This window comes from Crocuta crocuta, unplaced genomic scaffold, assembly GCF_008692635.1.
Source record: "Crocuta crocuta isolate KB4526 unplaced genomic scaffold, BGI_CrCroc_1.0 scaffold197, whole genome shotgun sequence".
Classification (NCBI taxonomy): Eukaryota; Metazoa; Chordata; class Mammalia; order Carnivora; family Hyaenidae; genus Crocuta; species Crocuta crocuta.
In genome coordinates, this window is record NW_027532002.1 from 1,418,383 (window position 1) to 1,440,272 (window position 21,890).

At 37.8% G+C, this 21,890-nt stretch overlaps 1 protein-coding gene across 4 annotated transcripts in view; it reads right to left on the reverse strand.

Moving 5' to 3' along the window:
• Positions 1-3,177: 3,177 nt before the first annotated feature.
• The window catches only part of ANLN (anillin, actin binding protein), a 49,139-nt gene continuing 30,426 nt past the window's right edge, over positions 3,178-21,890 (reverse strand). For 3 of the 4 annotated variants that reach the window (XM_077775305.1, XM_077775303.1, XM_077775301.1), the window contains 11 exons: positions 21,286-21,412; positions 20,351-20,399; positions 20,202-20,258; positions 19,705-19,743; positions 19,122-19,143; positions 18,204-18,316; positions 16,974-17,027; positions 12,141-12,227; positions 6,937-7,044; positions 5,926-6,098; positions 3,178-4,495 (listed from right to left, as the gene is read on the reverse strand). In XM_077775305.1, the coding sequence (XP_077631431.1) occupies positions 4,372-4,495; positions 5,926-6,098; positions 6,937-7,044; positions 12,141-12,227; positions 16,974-17,027; positions 18,204-18,316; positions 19,122-19,143; positions 19,705-19,743; positions 20,202-20,258; positions 20,351-20,399; positions 21,286-21,412 (953 nt within the window). In that variant the 3' untranslated portion in view covers positions 3,178-4,371. The remainder of the gene's footprint in view (positions 4,496-5,925; positions 6,099-6,936; positions 7,045-12,140; positions 12,228-16,973; positions 17,028-18,203; positions 18,317-19,121; positions 19,144-19,704; positions 19,744-20,201; positions 20,259-20,350; positions 20,400-21,285; positions 21,413-21,890) is intronic. The other variant, XM_077775304.1, reaches the window with a different exon arrangement.

Here is a 21,890-nt window from a genome sequence, read left to right on the forward strand (position 1 = left end):
ATCCAAACTATCCGTCCCTCAACATTGCCTCACCAAACTATTGTCACAATGGTCTCTGGTCTCTACTCGGTCTTCCATGCACTGAATGTTCCTTTCTGATTTTAATTTTTAAAGTACTCACGTGCATGAGCAATATGAAAATATTCTCATCATAAGCATACCAAACATTCTAGAAAGAGTCAAAAGTCAGAGCACTCCTCTCCCCAACACTGTTCCCAGCTCCTCTCCACTGCCCTTTCCCATATAAAATGTGGTGTGGTTCCTTCCATTCTCATCTAGGTATTTACATGCATGTTACATAGTGTCATGTTGCATGGCATATCTTTTTTCCCACAGGTTGTTCTGGAAAATTTTTCCAAACATATAAATACATGTACATGTTTGCATACTAGGTTTGCTTCTTGAACACTGCAAGGTGTTTTCCAGAAAGAATGCACCATAATTTCCTATTAGTGGGCTTGTAGGTTCTTTCTCATTTTTGCCCCTGTTGATTTTCAAGTTATTTCCATTTTTTCCCTTCATTGTTTTGTAAATGTTTATTTATTAGCGAGAGAGGACGCAAGTGGAGGAGGAGCAGAGAGAGAGGGAGAGAAGGAATCCCAATCAAGTTCTGTCAGTGCAGAGCCCAACGTAGGGCTCAATCCCGCGAACTTTGAGATCATGACCTGAGCAGAAATCAAGAGTCAGACGCTTAACAGACTGAGCCACCCAGGTGCCCCTCAATTTTTTCCCTTTAAAACACTGTTGTAATGATCATCCTTTTATGTATATCTTTCCTCACCCACAAGTTCATCTGAAGAGAGTGGAGAGGAAGGAGTTAAAGCAGCTGGCCTTTGGTTCCAGGAAAAGAAGGCAGGTGACACATCTAAATTCTTGTAAATGTGCTGAAAACTGGAGCTCCAGGGTAATAGACTAATGTTTGCTAGATCTCTTATCTGTGGAATGCTCTTAGAAGGACTGGGCTGGTTTAGGATAGCTTATGGTAAATAAGCTTAGACTTCATGGATCTGTGAGGCAAGACTCCTGATAAAAGGCACACATGCTAAATATATGTATATATATAATAGCAGTATTTCCTCACCTATAGTCTCCATCTGCGTGAGCTCACGTGAGATCTTACCTATTACCCTGGGCCAAAGAGAGTGTCCAATATGAGGATGAAAGACCCAGGAGACACACAGGGTGACACAGACTTCTCCCTGCTTCACCAGAACCTTGATCATTTGTGTCCCTGAAAGTATAAGCAAAGCTTTTTATACGGGTTAAGGTCTCTGATGCATGTGCGTCAGACCCTGCGTGTTAGCAGAGATTACTGGAGGTAGTCAACAGGCCACCTAAGAAGGCTGGCTTAGCAGTTCCTATTCTCACCGAGAGTCTGTTTCTCAGCAACGTTGACTATAGTTTCCCCAATTTGAGGGCCAAAGGGCCAGTTATACCCATTTATTTTTTTAAATTTTCTAATGTTTATTTATTTTTGAGAGAGACAGGGTGTGAGCAAGGGAGGGGCAGAGAGAGGGAGACACAGAATGTGAAGCAGGCTCCAAGCTCTGAGCTGTCAGCACAGAGTCCGACATGGGGACTGAACCCACAAACCGTGAGATCATGACCTGAGCCAAAGTCGGACACTCAACCGACTAAGCCACCCAGGTGCCCCAGTTATACCCATTTAAAATGGAATTTTCCTGTTTATTAATTATCTAAGTTACCTAAGCTTTAGTTTCCTCACACAATGCCTATTTCCTAAGGTCAGGGGAAGATTATTAAGAGATAATCCACACAAAACACCAAGAATATCACCTGGTACATAGTGAGTGCTCAGTGATAGCTGGGCAATGGAGCTCTTTATATTAAATTTTACACATTAACTTTTTGATTATTATGTAGGGTGTAAATGTTTTCTCCTTGTCTGATGCTTGTGTTTTAACATTTTTCAGTCAGGAAATTTTTTTTTTTTAATTTGATCAAATCTGTTGTTCTTTTCCTCTGCAGATTTTGTTGTAACTTGATGTTTTTATCGAAACTATTTTATTGAATTAACTGCTCCAAATCTCAGCTCACATTTTCTTTACCTTGCTCTAGGATCCTGTGGTCAGAATCTTAAGATTCTCCTTTGGTCTCACCAGCCATCACTCCTGTATTTCTTTCATGGAAGGCAATCGTGAGCCACTCCCTTTTCTCTTCCTCCCTAAAGAACTCGTTCCTTTTGTTCATGCTTTTCTTTCCATATCACACTCCCTGGATGATCTTATCGACTTGAAAGATTTCCACAGTCCCCTGCAGTCAGATGACAGAGCAGCAGTTTTCCCTTTTACCTGGTATTTCTAACTTTATTCCACGATCACCTTACATTTCTTCTAAAACTAAACTTTACATCCCTTCTGTATACACCGGGAAGGAATGGCTGAAAAGGGACACTTGTGCTTTTTTTTCCCCTTCAACTTACAACAAACAGCATGTATGGAATATTTTTAATGAATAAAAGAATACAAATATGCCTGCATATTCTAGCTGGAAGCAGTCTCGGAGGCCGCACAAGAACTGGTAAAAGTGGTTGTGACAAGGGGAGAAATAAGACTTTTCACTTAACTTCTTTGTGCCTTTTGAATGTTGTGCCATGGTAGGCAATGTGTCTTCAAAGGTAAGTACAAGCTGGTCACCAGAGGGGAGGTGGGTGGCACGTGGGTGACATAGGCGAAGGGGATTAAGAGTCATGCTGAGCACCGAGGAAGATAGAGAACAGTTGAATCATCGTATCGTACAAAAACTAACATAACACTGTATGGTAAGTGTATTGGAATTATCAATCAATCAAAAAGCAAAAATCAGTGTAAGTCTAGAAATAAATAAAAGGGGTCCTCTCATCAATCCCATCAAAACTGTTCCTGTTTGGGCTGGGGGTGTCACTTCTCCGCTCAGTTCCTGCTAAGCACTCTCTGGGAAGCACCTTCTCAAATGCACATCTATGTACCATATTCTGTTGAAATGCCCCGGAAGTGGGTCCTTCATCCACCTACTCATTCAACAAAGACCCTAAGGACACATAATAAGTGAAGCACAGGGCTGGAGGTAGAAAGATGAATGTGGTACTACTATCAGTACAAGAAGCCCCACAGCCTAGGGACCCAGCAGCCATACTGCACGTTCACATAGCATGTTGTAAATAACTGATCCCTTAAGTCCTCTGCAAGCATTTATTTGGGTAAGAGAGCATAAAATATATTTTTATAATACACATAACAAAAAACACATTTGAATGAATACAGAATTAAATGACAGGAGGTGACAGAATTTAGTGTTTATGAGATCATCAATAACTTTAACAATTCAGAGAAGAAATTCAAAGTGTAAAGTTGTGACCATGCTTTACAATACTTTATAATAAAAAATAAAGTATTGGGCTTTCAAAGCTAATGCGTGACTTCATAGTTTTTCAAAAGGTTTCACAATGTGCTTCTAGACACTGTCATGCATGGACAGGGAAAAAAATAAAAAGACGAGAACTTTGGCAGGCAAAGTATTAGTCCATAGCAGCTTGGTAACGTTTACTTTCTTTATACAAAGATTCTTCAGTTTACATTTATTCTTGTTACAGGAGCACAAAGAACTGATATGCCAAGTGGAGTCTGAGCGATATAGCAAAAATAATTATTTTTAAAAGCCTGTACTCTATGGAAATGTGCACCACACAGCATCTACAGAAACTGAATAAATGTAAACCACGTGATTATTAACTCTTCTATAGAAAATATTTAACCCCCAAATCCCACACAATATTCCCTACGTCCACATCTCTTGTTTAACGGCAGCCTCAAGCTTTAGACGAGTGTACATTTGCTATTTAAAAAGTTCTTACCTCCATTACTAAAAATGTTTCTGTAAAGTCCCTTGGAAGTTTTCTCAGTACTCTGCTAACAAGATACCTCACAATCAGTAAACGATCACAGAGCTGAGGACACAGTACCGAGGCTAGAGGAAGGATGAGCAAGTCGGAGGTTTCTGTCTCCAATCCCTAGAAGACCTTTCTCCTTCGAGACCCACAGCTCCAAGAAGACAACTCGAAATTCCTTATGTTTAAAAAAATATTTTGTCATCAATAACTGAATAATTATTCAGGAAAATGAGGCTTTTAAATTAAGATTTAGCAAAACTGACTATCATGAATTTTCTTCCAATCATTTATGAATGACAGAAGAGGAATCGGTTGAAGTTTTACATACAAAAGATATAAATACTGCATAACATGTAGTGAATATTGGCACATACCCTCTTGTATTTAAAGCATAAAATGCAATCAGCAAATCTGATGCTCTTAAGATACATTTATGATGTAGCTCAAAAAAACCTCTACACGGCTTGGAAACTTCCCACAGCTTAAGGCTTCCCAATAGGTTTGTAGCAAGCATCGGGTTGCCAGAGGCGAATATCAACGAGAACTTGATTGAGTTTTTGCATCCAGAGATCCCTCTCTTCCTTGGTATCTGCAGACAGCCAGTTCCTATAGGAAACAGACAAGTTCAGGATCTTTTCCCTCATTCCATTCCTCCCTGTACTTTTGCTAGCGGGGGAAGAAAGCCTAAACAAACCAGTAAAATGAGTTACTGTTTACTGTCTTTTAACAGATGCTAATCAAAAGTCCCATAGTGAGGTGCTTCTTCAATTGCAATAAAGGAAAAGTATCCCCATAGATTAGTTAACTGAATCAAACTTCACACTGATCACATTTGGTTAATGATGGAGTTTCCACACTAAAAGATTGTGACTGTCTTGTACGGGTGGTCTGGACCGGGCAATCTGGTGGTACGGGACAACCACTGAGTGTGAGCCACTTCCTAGCAAGAGCCAAGACACCACAGGTGTTTATCTAGAAGCCTCCCAAATTCTTCAGACACGAGCTCCCCAAGAGCTGGAATCTCCAGCTCTGGACCTTCACCTGGCTCCACAGGTAATATGAGTCTGTACTGTCTCCTACTATTTTTGTGTTAGTACCGTGTTAGTAGAACATGATATTTACAATAAATTATTTAAAGATCCTAAGACCTTGTCTATCCCAACCTCTCTGTCCCTATCAGGAATCTCTTCTTTGCACCCATAGTTAGCCACATATTGAATAAACAGTTGATGAGGCAGGCGGGTGAGGGAGAGGAGAATTCCCTAACTCACAAGCCAGATTATTCTTTTAGGAACAGCAGCTATTAGAAGGTTTATATACCGTATTCATTCTGCATCTTTGTAATTTCTCCCCACTGGTGCTAGAAATGGGATAAGCAGTGAACTGATCATCTATTAGTCAACAGAGAGCACACAACACTTAATAAGAGTGACCGTTTGGTGAGCTCATTCCATGCACTTGAGACTGTGCTGTAAAGTCCCTGTCACTGTAAAATCTCTGTCACTGCTCCGTGGAAATCTAGGTTTACATCCTGACTTATTACCAAATGTTACCATGGCAAGTTACTTAACTTTGCTGACCCTCACTCCTGATAGTTTATTCTCTTCATCTCCAGCCAGAAATTTGCACAGTAGCATGAGATTGTTTTTGTCAGTCAGTTGAGTTAATTGAGGGCATTTTTTGAATGGAAAGGAAGGGACATGTAAAGTCTCTTTAAATAATACTTGCCTTTTCAATTGTATACAAAATCTTCAAACTTAACCGAAAGTACATTAGCTAACTGCCATGGCTGCACTATGAGTACATTGGAAAACTTGATTAGCTAAGATATAGCTTGAATGTCATGCTTTTCTTAACTATATTAATTTGGTTATTAGATTGTTCTCTTACTGATGTGTGTTTTCTTTCCTCATTAAGACTGTATTCTCTTCAAAGACAATATCTCTGATATTTCTTAAAGTGGTAACAACATTGCGGGCAATGGATTACTTAGTGGACAGAAGTGTTTATATTTATATTTATAGCCTAATACATACTTGGTGACACAGAGAGTGTCCCTGCATTGGCTAACAAGAGTCTCTCGGTCATCTTCTCTCTGTGGTCGGACAGTAATTAATTCAAAAGTGTTGCGTCTTGCACAAAATTCTCTGTTGGCTGGTTCTATTTGATGGCTTGTACAATTGGCCAGATTTATCCTTCCTATGGGATTCTTTAAAAGCAAATTAAGAGAAAATAAGATCATTTATATCAATAAGCATTAAGCAGTATTTAACTTGGTACAAACTTAAAAAGCCATTAACTGAAAAGTTAAAATTTAATTATAATAGGTTTAGAGAAACACATCTGTTATTGTCTCTTGCTGGACATAAAAATAGAAACCAAAAATGTCAACTGGAGCTTTTATCCAACTGAAAACATAAACTCTTTATTATGGAATACTTCAAACAGATGCAAAATTAAAAGCACAGTGTAATAAACTCCCATCAACCAACTTCAACAATCAGAAACACAGATTACTTTGTAATTATTTATTTCCATTTTCCAGTTTGGGGATAACAAATAACAATACTTGGGCAATAACATTAAATTCTTTAAAAATAAGACTCAATTTATCACATAAAATCCTATATCAAATTTCAGAAACAAAATCAAAATCACTATATACCTGTGGTGGTTTTCCATTAATCACTATTTTATCCCTGATTTAGGCAAGTCGACTATTAATAAAAACAAAAGTGAACTTAACATATTTCTAACTAAAAATGTTATTAAAAAATGGTATGAAACATTCTGAGAGAAAAGACATATGTGCCTTAAGGTATTTTAAGAGTGATCAAATCACAGGTAATGGAAAAGACATACAACTTTTAAACAAGTACTAACACACACAGACACAAAACACAGGTCTCACAACAAGAACATTTTTAATGGCTTAGTAAAGGTACTCAAGGGGGAATCTGGGTGGGTGTGGAGACCAGAGGGAATTCTGTATGAAATACTACATGAAAGTTAGGGCTTTCACCACTAACCAGGACTATTAATATTACCTTTCGTTTCTCATCATCAGGATAAGTCCAATAAGAGATACAATTTCCTGAAAGAACACACCATCTTCGATGCCAGGCACCAAAACCACTAACATCTTCAAATATGGTCTGAAAAGTCAATGAAATACTAACTTGAGAAACTTGAAGATCAATTAAATGATAAATCTATGTGTTAAACTTCAATGTGCTGACATATTTCATACTTTAAAATCTCCTTACATGATTTTTACTATCTTCTTTTTTTTTTTTTTTTTAATTTTTATTTATTTCTAGGAGAGAGAGAGAGAGAGAGACAGCGTGAGCAGGGGAGGGTCAGAGAGAGAGGGAGACACAGACTCTGAAACAGGCTCCAGGCTCTGAGCTGGCAGTCAGCACAGAGCCCGACGCGGGGCTCGAACCCACGAACCACGAGATCATGACCCAAGCGAAAGTCGGACGCTTAACCGACTAAGCCACCCAGGCGCCCCGATTTTTACTATCTTCTACCTTAGTAATGAAAATCACTGATTGCTTATATCCGGAAATTGACCCAGATTTTCAATTTCATCAATAAGCACACAGCATTTAAGAACTTCTAGACATCGACCCCTAATCAATACTTCTATCTAATTTAGACCTTTTTAAAGCATAGTGTCCCAAACCAAATGCTCCTTAAAGAAAAGTGCTCTACGTGTTGGAGAGTAGAATATTGTGTCTTATATGTTGACAAAGCTATTGATAGCTTATTATGTTAGACTCATCTTAATACAAAAGACAGGCATTTAATATGCATTCAGAAGAACAAAATAGGATTGATTAGAAAGGAGTCATCGCGTGATAATCTGTGCTGATGGATGACTGTGATAAACTCCAGAACTCCACATGCATACCCATCGAGCACATCTGACATAGCATCTCCCTGCAGCCTGGCAGCTGGCCAGCTCATGTCTTAGGCGAGCGCAGGCCTTAAAGACTCAAGCTACATTCTAAGATGAGGGAAGCAGTCATGTTGGTTAAGGTCAGGACTCTGAAACAGGTAACTAACAACTTCTGGCTCTTTTCTGTGGAAGTACTTCTATTTAAATAGTGTAAGTGGTAGCTGCTCCCCCCGCCCCCTGATCTCACAATTTTTTTCACTGTAGTCCTAATGAGCCTTAATTAATATAAAAGTCTTTACTTTTGATTTAAGAAGAAAAAAAAAATTCCTTTAGGAACTACTATTTTTTTAAAGCACAAAGCAAGGTAAAATGTAGCAATGTTTGAGATCAGAGGTTGGCAAACTTTTTCTGGAAAGGACCAGAGAGTAAAAATGTTAGACTTTGTGGGCAATAAGGGCTCTGTCATAACTGTTCAATTCTGCTAGGGCAGTGCAAAAGTAGTCCTAGATAATATGTAAACAAATGAGCCCATGTTCCAATAAAACTTTATAAAAACAAGCAGTGAGCCACACTTCACTGCCCCCTCTAATACAGATAATCCAAAAGCAACTTCGTGTTTGATTTCAGAATGTATATGGCTTTTTCACCTTCACAAGGATCAACTAAGCCTATACCAACCCTAAGATAGTGGACATACACTCTTCTTGATTCAAGAATTTGTGTGAATTTACCAAAAGTTGGCTTCAGTTAGGGGTACAAGCTCTGACTATGGAGGAAAGTTACTTTGTACGAAGAAATGTTTCCATGACAGAATGAAATCTGAAATTTATTAGCTTAATTCATTAGCCCAAATTAATTTGTTTACTCTAACCATACATCCTCTTACCCCACTTAGTTTCTTCCTCCCCAATTTATCTGCTTTCCTCCCCAAGGCATGCTTTTTCTAGGCAACACTGCTCATGACCATCCAGAGAAAAAGACAGGAATGTTCTTTCAATCTCAAGCACAAAATTAGTATAAATGACTCACCAGCTCCCTCTTATGTTTATGTTCACCTTTTACATCATAAAGGTAACAGACAAGGAAAAATTTGATGAATAAGAATAACACATTATTATTATACCCTACTATAATCAGAGAAGAATAAAAGGAGGACAGCATTTTCATTTTTACAGTTGAGGAAAGTTGAGGCCAAGGAAATTAAGTGACAGCACATAATCACAAAGCAGAACTGGAAACTTCTAGCTAATCCAGAACTTCCTCTCTTGCTGCTCCTCAGTCAAGCCAGAGCCAGATTAGTACCATTTCAGAATCACTTAGCAAGAGTCTCTGGTTAGTAGTCACCTTCCTTCCAACTGTTCTGGCATATCAGGAAGGAAAACTAAACAAGCAACTTTAAGTTACTGCCTTTATTTTATAAAAGGTAGAGGCAGTTAAAAGGCATGTTTGGCAGAATTAATTTTGGGGAGTTCTGACCAGTTTCTTACCACATATCTATATAAGCGTGGATGTGATAAGAATGGGCTATGAGACCCAAGACAGAGTAAACCTGAAGGGACCTAACACTAAACTAGCTGAGAGCCGAGCTCAAAAATTAATTAAGTCTGACATTATATGCAAATGAACTAGCTGCCACAACAGAGTCTGTCAGTTGCTAAAGGCAGGCTACGGTAAAGTATGAAAATATTTACACTAAAAGGAAAAGTCAGTAGGTAAACATTGCCTTCAGGTCAGAAATTTATAAAAATACTTTTCCAAGAACGTCTAGTGCCATCTACTGGATTTACACTGAAAAGCTAAGGCAGACTCATTTACAGTAACATGGGCCACAGAGCTCTTCTTTCCGTACCCTTTGATAGCAATTGCAAACTGATTTTGTGATATCTTTTGTATCATTCAAATTCTTGCTTCAAAAAAAAAAAAAAACCAAACTGATTAGATTTTATCTACTTTGTGCACGATACCCACAACCTTGTATATATTCTTCACACATACTTTTCTCCTCTGATAATGGAAGAAGTATAGTTGACCCTTGAACAGCCCAGAGGTTAGGGACACCAAAAATCCACATATAACCTGGCACCCTACTACCCCCACAGAAGTGAACTGCTAACAGCCTACTGTTGACCAGGAGCCATACTGAAAACATAAGCAGTCAATTCACACATATTTTGCATGTTATATGTACTATATGCTGTAATCTTACAATATAGCAAGTTAGAAAAAAGAAAATGTTAAGAAAATAATCAAGGAACAGAAAATATACATGTATTTATTGAAATAAATCCGTGTATGTATTTATTGAAATAAATCCATGTATAACTGGACCTGTGCAAGTGTTGTTCAAGGGTCAGCTGTACTTCTGAATAGGCTCAAACCCGTGAACTGTCTTGGGTCTTACTTCTCACTCTTATGACCTTGCTGCACGCAACACTCCATAACCCTAATGCAGGTTCCCCATTGCATCTTCAACCCTCTGCCCTATTAGAAGCCATTTGAATTTAAAGATTCTCAAGTCTCTCTGATCTTACTTAAATGTCACCCAAACTCCTCTTTCACCCTACACAGCTCTGCAGGTATCACACTCTCTTTCCCCTTTGCAGCCAAACTGTTTCAAAGTGCTGCTGGTGCTCCCATTCCTCACCTCCCATCCTGTCCATCACCATCTGCAATCTAGATTTGCGCTCCGCCTTGTAAATAAGTCCCATGGTCCCTGCTGGGTCCTGAGCTAACCTGACCACTCCACCTTTCAGATTCTCCCTTCCTGGGGAACCACGACACACCACCCTCCCCCAAGCTCCTTTGAGAGCTTCTCTCCCTAGATCTGTGGTTTACATGTGTTCCTCCCGGTTCTGCTTTGCTCAATTCCCCCTGCACTTCAATTACTATCTCTATGCTACAGATTTCCATATCTTCCTCTCAACCAAAATGCCTATTTGAGCTTCAAACCCCAATCTTTGGAGGTACTTAAAATTCAAATTGTTAGAAACTTAATTCATCCCAACTTCCCACTTTGTGTAGGGAATGACTTGCATGAAGGGACTTTCTGGTAATGTTCTATGTCTTAATAGAAATTTGGGTTACACAGATGTATGTATGTGTCAGAACTCTGGGATGTAAACTTAATATACAGAGGAGCATGTTAATGTCTACAGTACTTTAAAACTCTTCCCCCCAAATGTATTTTCAGCAATGGCCAGAGGCATAGCTAGAAGGATGGCTAGGTAGTTGATACATGATAAAGCAAGGACCCTAAAACATGTTAAAGGTGCAGCCTAGATGGTGGGTATTTATTGTAAAATTCTACCAACACTGCTGTGTATCTGTAAGTTTCCACAATAAAATGTGGGGGGCAAAAAACACCTTATACCCAAACATGCACACTTGTTCCTCCCCCAAGGTCCCTTATCTCAGTGGTATCACGGCCACCCAACAGGTTGTACAAGGCAGGATCAGGACGAGACCCTTGCTTCTGCTTCCCACGCCCGATGCCACACAGCCAACCCACTGGGTCTGCCCTTCCTCCTGCCTCATCTCCCCAGGCCGGCGCGTCTCGCTGCCAGGCCCCATCTCCTCTCTCGGAGTGACTGTCCCCTCACAAGTCTTCTTCAGGGTTGCCAGTCTCCAACCTCCTTTCCACATGTCAGGCAGAATGACTTCTCTAAACCTCAAATTTGATACTATTCCTTTGCTTAAAACCCTGCAAGTGTACCTCACTGGCTTTGAGATAAAGTCCAAATTCTTTCAAAGGCCCTTTAACAACTGGCCCCAACTTCCCTAATCACACTGCCCTCCGCAATCGCTCTCCTCGCTGTCCCTCCTGCCCTACACACTCACACCCTAAACGCTGGCTGAAATACCTGCCACTGTCTGTGTCATTCTTTTTGGTGGGGGTGAGAGAGGAAAGGCCCCTCCAGGCCGTCGTACATGCTCTTCCCCTTACCTGGAGCACTTCTTCCCCCTCTTTCTCCTTGTCTAACTCACTCGGCAGCTTACCAGTTACTTCTTCCAGTGGCTTTCTTTAAGCCCCTGTACCCATACGTCAGACCTGCTGTCCCATCAATGACCCCCACGCACGCTACGCTCCCACCTCTTACAGTACCGTATCGCACTTGGCAGTTTACCTGTACTTTCCCCGACTACACTAAAACTTTCTGAAGGGAAGATTATTTGTCGTGGCCTATTAGATCCTAATTCCAGCACAGTGACTGGCATATAGCAGACATGCAACCAATCTTTAGTGAACCAATTTATCACTTAATCACAAGGGTTTTCATTCCTATGTGAAACCAAGTCTATACTTCACGACAGAAAAAAGGAAAATATAGATGAAGTGATGTTACTTACTAGAAAACCTCTTTCTTCAACACTTGAATTCACTTGACATTTTATTTTTAAATAAATATGACCTTCCAAGGGACATAAAAAGGGTACCTGCGAAGACAGAGGGTAAATTGTTTGCAAAACAGTTTCACTGTGATTTTTTTTCCTGATAAAACATGTATAAATCATGAATAAAGAATATTATGCCTTGAAAGCACAGTATTTTCTAAAATTGGAATGGAAAGATGTGGCCAAAAGGCCACTGGTTCCTTAGCAACAAATGCTTTTGAAGAATAAATTCATTCAAAGTAGAGTTTGATAAAAACAGAACCCTAAGTCCCAAGTTAATGTAATAAAGAAAACACAGATTTAAGAAGAGAATACATGTGCTTTTCCATTCTCCATCAACAGAATATACTCAACTGGTAAACTAATATAACACATTATTACTCAGCAATAAAGAATAGTGAGCTACAAAAATGGAAAACCTGATCTTCAAATTCATATGGATTTGTAACTATTATTATTAATAACCAAAACAATCTTCAAAAGGAAGAACAAAACTGGAGGAATCATACTTCCCAACTTCAAATCTTAATCCAAAGCTACCGTAATCAAAAAAACAGTGTGGTAAGCGTGTAAGAAAGATACAGACCAAAGGAACAGAATTGAAAGTCGAGAAATAAACCCATACAGCTATGGCCAATTGATTTTCAACAGAGGTACCAAGACCATTCAATGAGGAAAGAGCAGTCTTGTCAACAAACGGTGCTAGGGAAACAGCGTATCTACACACAAGAATGAAGTTGGTTCCCTACCTCATATCATATACCCAAATCATCAAATACCGTAACCTAAAATGGCTCAAGGACCTAAATATAACAGCTAAAACCACAAAACTCTTAGAAGAAAACATAGGAGTAAATCTTCATGAGCATGGATTTGGCAATAGATTCTCAGATACGACACCAAAGCGTGAGTAACAAAGCAACACTGGAACAGATAAATCAGACTTTATCAATATCGAAAGCTTTCCAGAGGTTTCTCCAAAAATATAAAAATTAAAAATAGAACTACGACATAATCAAATAGGTATTTATCCAAAAGAACTAAAACCAGACTCTCAAGGGATGTGTACACCCCCACGTTCACTGCAGCATTCTCCACAACAGCCAAGAGGTGCACACAACCTAAACGTCCATCCACAGATGAAGGGATACAGACAATATGCTGCCCAATTCTTTCTCCCCACTTCTGAATATGAGAACTACTCTAGGCCACTGTACTTTTCAAAGTATGAAGTTTGTCTTCCAGGCTCTGAAATTCCCCTGCATATGCTCTTTTTTGTGCCCTAACCCATAGCCCCATACTTTGCACAGCAGATCCTTGAGACCAACTATCATGTCTGTTTCATGTTGGTTCCCATCGTCCACTGCCAAACTCTATCCAGGTATTCGACAAATGTCTGCTAAAAGAATACTGTTTGGCCCAGTAAGTACCAAGAGTTTTCCTAATGGAAGGGAAAAAAATGTGGCACACAAGTAACTCCTGGCTTTTTAAAAGTTTGGCCACTTCGCTTTTACAAAAGACCTATCTGTTTTTGCTAGCTGAAAGAAGTACGAAGAGGATGTTCACTTTTATGAGAAGACAAAAAGCAAAAAGAGCATTCAGCATTTGCTTTGCAGGTGGCTGTGACGGAGGCAGTGTGCGCCCCAAACAGCAGAGTGGCACCAGCTTTTGCCTGGGGGCCACACTCAGCATCCAGTCGCCATAGCTCTGACCTGTGTCTGTGGGAACGTGTGCTTTATTTTATTTTGTGTATCTGTTAGCAAGTGTGTCCTGGAGTATCAGAAAAGCCTGAGAAAAGTTACTTTTGAGTGTAAAAAAAACTTCTGAGTATAAGATTAGTTTCCAACAATTCAGTCCTCCAACACAATAAAGATGAGATAAAGGGTGAATTCTTAGCCAAAAAGGACAGATTTCAAGAGACTAATTCCATGAGACAAACCTTTAATTTTTGAATCTAAAAGGCATCCAAAATGTAGAATCAAAACATCAGGTACCTCATTATCCTTTTTGTTATAAATTCCCTCTTTTTTTTTTTCATATTGTCAGTTTTAGGCTCCTCAGGCTCAGTGCTAATTAACAGGATCCCATGTTGAACCCAGAGAATGCTGCTGGTAAAAGGAATCTCAGAAAAATGAGTAGAAAATGTTCACCCTTTCTCTACAGCTGTGAAGCTTGTCCTGATGAGTGAACTGAGAATATTCACAAAGGGTCAATATTCCTATCCCATGTGGAATGTAGAAACATGTGAAAATATATGAACCTATTCTGTTTTCTGTTTAACAAAAGGGTCTTTGAAGATATTTGCACTTCAGAGATTATTGTTAAGAGCTATAAAATGTAACTTATAACCAGGGTAGCTGTAACTTTCATAAAGTAGAGGATTTCTGAGAGAAAGAGGTACTGTTAATAATTATACAGGCCCATTGGGCATACACCAGGAGCGGCTCTGGGCAGAGCAGAACACACCTAATCATTCTTCCTAGAACCTCAACATTCTACAATGCTAATAGGTTGTTTTACTTCACATTTGTTTGCCCTTCTGCTATTTAAATTGCCATCTATATTTCCAGTACGGTATAAATACCTATGAGGTTTAAGTCAGCCGATGAGCTGTGGGATGTCCTTCTCTCTTTATCCATGAAAGTGTAATAAAATTTATGACTATTTTGGATTCTCTATTCAAAGAAAAGATTTGAGGGCCTGTGACTCATGAAGATTCATAATTTAAAGTCCAGCCTGGATGCCAGACTTAACCTCAAATAAGAAGGCAATCGCTATCAGTGGTGTCCTAAATCCATAGAGCAAACAGTCAGGGTTACCTCAATGGGAATTCCATTCTGAAGGTGATCTCAGAGATAACCTTTGTGACTGCTGTATTGTTGGTGATGGCACTAATAAAATCAGCAAACACTCACTTTATATCACTGGTATTTGGTTGGATATGAATCACTTATCTATTTTCTCAAAGCCAATTAAATAGGATTATTATGAGTATAGAAGGTCTTCCATTTTTCTCACCAATTTAAATAACATCTAAACTTAACTATTTTAAATATTCTCCTACATCAACTATAAACTATTGGAACAAATATTTGCTTCCTCCTGCCTCTCACAAAAGCACATTTGGGACAAATTTTACATCTAAATGTATTCGATTCAGAAAGCGATTTTAGAGTATTAGACACAACCAATTAAATTAAGTGATTTCATTTTGTACTCAATCATGTGGTTGGCTATTTAAGTCATAATTTCAAAGATATTAAGAGACTTAAAATATTGGAATTTTTTTTAATTTGTAAGAGTGATATTTTGAATTAAAATGGCACCCAAAACATTTTTCAAGACCAGTTGATATTTAACATACTTCACTGAAATCTCATTTTAAGATTAACAAAATCTCTTACACATGTAGAAATTGGCACTTTGTAATTTTCTATATACCTACAGAATGCTTGCACTTGATATTTGCAAGGATATTAAAAATCCTTAAAAAGCTGTAAAACATAATTATACTTAGTATAATTTTAGTGTTAAATCCGAGATGCTGGCGAGGATGTGGAGAAATGGGCACCCTCCTACACTGTTGGTGGGAATGTAAACTGGTACAGCCCCTCTGGAAAACAGTGTGGAGGTTCCTCAGGAAACTAACAATAGAACTCCCCTATGACCCAGCAATAGCACTGCTAGGAATTTACCCAAGGGATACAGAAATGCTGATGCATAGGAGCACATGTACCCCAATGTTCATAGCAGCACTCTCCACAATAGCTAAAACATGGAAAGAGCCTAAGTGTCCATCAACAGATGAATGGATCAAGAAGATGTGGTTTATCTATACCATGGAATACTACATGGCAATGAGAAACAATGAAATCTGGCCATGTGTAGCAACATGGATGGACCTTGAGGGTGTTATGCTGAGCGAAATAAGTCAGGCAGAGAAGGACAAATATCATATGTTTGCACGTATAGGAGGATTAGGAGGAACTTGACGGAGGAACAAGGGGGAGAAGAAGGGGGGAAATAGTGGGGGAAAGGGGGAGAGGCAAACCATGAGAGACTCTTGAATGCTGACAAAAACTGAGGACTGATGGATGTGGGGGGGAAGGGGGGATGGGCACAGAGAGGGGCACTTGTGGGGATGAGCACTGGGTGTTATGTGGAAACCAACTTGACAATAAACTATTTGTAAAAAAAAAAAAAAAGAAAAAGAAATAAAAGGCATCCAAATCGGGGAAAAAAAATATTGAACTACATAGAAAAAAAATTTTAGTGTTAAATCCATTTTAATTTCAAAGTCACTAAACAAAGCATCATCTACATAGCAATAATCCTATTAGCCAAATGAAACCACTTTTATCTAAAACATCACCCGTAACTCAATATAAGGGAAGTCAACAATATTCAATACATTTTAGTTTTAGTTATTAATTTGGTATTTTAGTATTTTAGTATGCAGAAAATCAAAGTTGAAGAAGTGACTATAGAATCTTAAAGAATCTTAAAGAACTGTAACATTAAAAAAGAATTTAGAAGAAAAGACCGAGTACCAAACATGCATGAAAAATGTAAGAGGACTGTCAAAGAAAGCTTTAAAGAATTATGAGAGTAAAGAAAAAGACACCCATCTGCAAGAATCTAAAGAAAGAATAATGTACATTATGTCCTTAATTATTTAAAATAACCAAGAACACATGAGAGTGGTTAGTAAAATGTATACATTTGAGCCAAAAATTAAGGACTGATTTTTTTAAGCTCATTAGTTTCAAGCAAAGAAAATATGGCAACCTTTTCCTGGAACATATAGCCCAGTAGCTCTCGCTCTTTTACATCATAATTTATCTAAAATGAACAAAATAAAAGACAAAAAGAAAAAAAGACTCAAGATCACTCAATCTGTTAAACTAGCTGAATTACTAAATAAAAAGTTACACAAAGTTTTAAAAATTAACATGTTAAGGTAAAATACATCTACGCATTAATGACAATCAAAATTTCAAAGGTGTCTGTTTTAGGTCTATCAACTAAAAGAAAAGTGTTTCATAGAATTTTAAAGATAGATTGTTTTAATCTAACCTAATAATCTCCACTGGGAAAACAAGATCCTAGAGAAATGAAGTGACTTTGGTCCATGTTAAAAAGGAAATTACTAGCAGGGTCAATATGAGGAAGCAGGCCTCCTAACTTTTATACTTCCTCACCTCCATATTCTGACTAGGAAAATCTCTTAAAATATTTAAAAATACCTCGGTATTATATCACAGGATTCAGGTCAACAACCAAAGTTGGCCATTAATTCTCCCACTCTTTAAAATGGTCTTGTTGCCTATTAAAAGTTCAGTCATGGGGTGCCTGGGTGGCTCAGTCAGTTAAGCGTCTGACTTCGGCTCAGGTCATGATCTCACGGTTCGTGGGTTCGAGCCCCATGTCAGGCTCTGTGCTGACAGGCAGCTCAGAGCCTGGAGCCTATTTCGGATTCTTTGTCTCCCTCCCTCTCTGACCCTCCCCTGTTCATGCTGTCTCTCTCTCAGAAATAAATAAAACATTAAAAAAAATAAAAAATAAAAAAAGTTCAGTCATGTCCCATTATGGTGAAAAAGCACTCAATAGTGACAGAACACAGATCTGAACTACGAAGCTTTTAATTTGGGGAAAAGGTATGGGAAAAAAAATCCCTTAGATTCATAAGTACTTTTCTAAGAAATTAAACTATCTTTCCCTACCTTGTCAAAACTAAAACCATAAAATAGTACTCATTTCAAAATACTGGTTCAAATGGGCAAGTTATTATGGTTAAAACTGTAAGCTTAACATGCAAGAAGTAATACATACTTATGTGGTCAGAAGTAATATTTAGAATAAATCACTACACACTACACTCTGAAGATCTAACTATTGAGAGACAAGAGAGAAATACTCCCAACATTAAGAATGTTGGTTTCAAATACTTGAAAATGTTGGGGCATTTCCGTTGACCTAATTTTTCTAAAAGTAAATAAATAAGTAAATTGGGATTACCTTGTCCAGGGCAAATTTAGTGTTTCCTACTGAAGATAATGACAGTGTGTAAGACCCAACAAGGGCGAAGTTGCTGGTGCGCACAGCATGGAGACCGCCTGGACTGGCCATGACTGGAGAGAAAGGGAGTAAAGTTTAGTTCAGAGTGATTTCTGCAAGTATAAATAACAATTCTTCACCTCGCCCCAAAAGAATTAAAGTGTCACAGAGAAAACTGCCATTTTCCTCCATCTCTAAAGAATGAAAGAAAATTGTTAAGTATTTTACATTAACTTAGGTGAGGGAGTATAGACATTCTTTATCATTCCTTTGGGATGGATGTATTTTTAAGACACAGAACTTAAAAATGTGCACATAAAGCAATTTTCCCAAAAGGGATGTGAAAAGACTTCATTCCTCTAGTCTAGGATGACATAATTAGCAGCAGAGGAGGTGACTAAAACCAGCTCCATCCTAATCCCATTTGGAAAACTCAGGCCTAAAGCCATTCTAGAGAATGCCATTCCAAATTCCTAGGAACTAGAAAGATGCTTTTCTGACATGGATACAATGCCAGTCACGATCAGCAAAGTTAATGAGGTCAAGTCCACAGTGTGGAAAGCACAAAACAATCCCTAGAACAACAGAAGTTGGGGTGAAGAGTGATGCCACTGGCTGCACCTCTGGCTGGGTGACTGGGTATCATACGGGTACTGCCTGCTAGAGCCTGTATAACGTGATGCCTGGCGGCCCATGGCAACATGTGACAGCATGCTATTCTGCCCAGCAATCTTGTGTGTTACTAGAAACCTACTGAAATTATTATTCAAAGGAGATTAAGGCGAGCGTTCATCAAGACACCTATGTGTCTAAAGCATGTATGCAGTTGCTTAGCTCATTTGCTGAATCTAGTGTTCAACATAGTTCAAGATCACTCACCTGAAGACTGAAGGCTGCTTTTCTAAAACAAAATCAGGGTAAGGAAGAAACATAAGTTATTTCCTTTATTCAATACAAAAATGTAAATATTGACCAGTAAACTCTTTAACACTGCAAAAGCTATGTTTCAGAAAACATTATTTTTTTCTATTTAAATATCAGATTTTTCTCCCCAGTAGTATATTTTATTTATTTATTTATTTATTTATTTATTTATTTATTTATTTTTTAATGTTTGTTTATTTTTGAGAAAGAGATAGAGTGTCACAGGGGGCGATGGGAGGTGGAGGGGAAGGGTGCACAGAAAAAGAGGGAGACACAGAATCCAAAGCAGGCTCCAGGCTCGAAGCTGTCAGCACAGAGCCCAGCACGGGGCTGGAACTCACGAACTCTTGAGATCATGACCTAAGCTGAAGTTGGACGTTTAACTGACTGAGCCACCCAGGAGCCCCCTCCCCCCGCCAGTAGAATATTTTAAAGATTTCTACAGTGCTAAGAGTTTAGAAATGGTTAACCAATTTACAATTATGTGTGTAAAATGAAGATTTCTCAAGGGAGCTAAATTTTTTAAGAATTTACTTACTGTGGTTATAGATGTGAGAAGTCGCTTTGGAGTAATAGCCTAGAAGAAAAGGTAACAGTATACTTCCTGCTAAACATTATGATTCAGAGCTTAAAACTAACCGACCTAGAGATACTCCCACATAGAAAATAATTCTTAAATATGAATGCATTTATACTTGAGTCCTCCATTAAGGCTTTACCCATACTGCCATTCCTGTTTTTGTTAGAGCTAAAATAAAATTCTTCTAAATGGTGACTTAGAAAAAACACAAAAGAGCAAAGACTGGGAAGGCTAGACACCAACCTACAAGTTCTCACAGCTTATGCCTGCATAGTCACCACATCATCTTAAGTACTGGTTACCCAAGAACTTGGTGAGGCAAGAGCTCAGAGGAAAGGCTTGAGAAACATTTAAACAGGTTTTGAAAGCTGGTTGTTAAATAAATATAGAGAAGTTAAAACTGATATATCTATTGTTTCTGATAATGATACTTTCCCTGGGTTTTTCATTCTCACCTTGGACTTATGTGCCTTTTTCTTCTTATCAGGGCCTGAGAGATCTTTCTTTTGTACCTATAGACAAACGCAAAGCATAATGAGTTTAAGATCTACTATGTCTAAGAGAAACATAATATTGGTTATATTAGAAAGCTTTCACTGCTTACCAAGCTGTAAACTTCAATATTTATTTCAAAGTCATTGGACACATCTTGCCTGGAAAATATATCATTAAATAAAATTGTAAGGAAAACACATACTTATGCCATTAAAAATGATGCTTCTAATATTGTTACATGATTCTGACAGTAAAGGAATTCACAGTGTTTTTAATTAACTACAAGCAGTAGTTACAAACCATTAAAGAATATAAAAATTCATAAGACAAGTCTACTTTTCCTATAATACAAGTCAGATATTTTCTTCAGTATTTTACAATTCAAGATCTCTCATAAACAGTTTTTTCTAGCTGGATTTTGACTCTGCGTTTTCAAAATAAATTTGTGACACTGAATACATCTTTTCACTGAGTTGGAATATTAAGTACATTATAAGATTTAAAGCACATATATAAAATATTAAGGTCCAGATCTTATACATGTTTTTATTTATTTATTATTTATTTTTATTTTTTATTTTTGAGAGAGAGAGACAGAGAGACCAGAGCATGAGTGGGGAGGGGCAGAGAGAGGGAGAGACACACAATGTGAAGCAGGCTCCAAGATCCATGCTGTTTGCACAGAGCCTGGCATGGGGCCTGAACTCATGAACCATTAGATCATGACCTGAGCTAAAGTCAGATGTCCAACCAACTGAGCCACCCTATATCTATTTATATAATATATAATCTAGACCTTAGTTATTTATATATATATGCTTTATGATGTATCAAAACATTAAATACATATATTCACATGGAAGAAATGTACTACTCAATGGAAAGAAATACCAGAAATATGTAAAAGATTTAAACCAACAAATTGAAACAGTTATTTGTTCGTATGAGAATGAACACATTGTATTTCAAAGGTTATACATTCCATCTGTACTAACTCTATTAAAAGAAAATGTGTTTGAACAAGCAAAAGCCCAATTTACTTACAGAGTAAATGTAGTAGGGAATGTCAGAGCATCACCATTAAGAGAATTTGAAGTACATGCTAATGGTGTGGCTACCATATTTTCAGCTCCTGCTTTTAGTATAATTAAGAAATAGTAATTTGCTGCATCTGCAAAAGGTAATCACATTACATAATAAGCACAAGCAAAATCAGATTTAGCTACTCAGCATTCTGGAAAACCAAAGGAATAAAGTAATACTTTACAGTTTATATTATATATTAGTAATACTAATTTATATAATTTATGTAAAAATTACTAAAATCAACTTTCCAGACACAAAAAGCTACATAAGACATATAAGCAGTCATAATCATCATCAATAAGCATCAGCAAGATCTCTTCCTATTATTTATGTAAACTGAAATATCGCCATTCTATAGCCCTCAATTTCTGACTTCACAAGTTACCTATTGATTCCTAATATTCCTCAAAAAAAAAATTAGGGTTTATTATTTCAAAAATAAAATACTTTATTTCTGTGAAAATTACTGAGATAAATTCTAATAAAAACATAAACGGTTCCTTCACTATCTGTCATTAAATACCCACATATCTCAAGGCACATACTATGTTACCAATAGATTT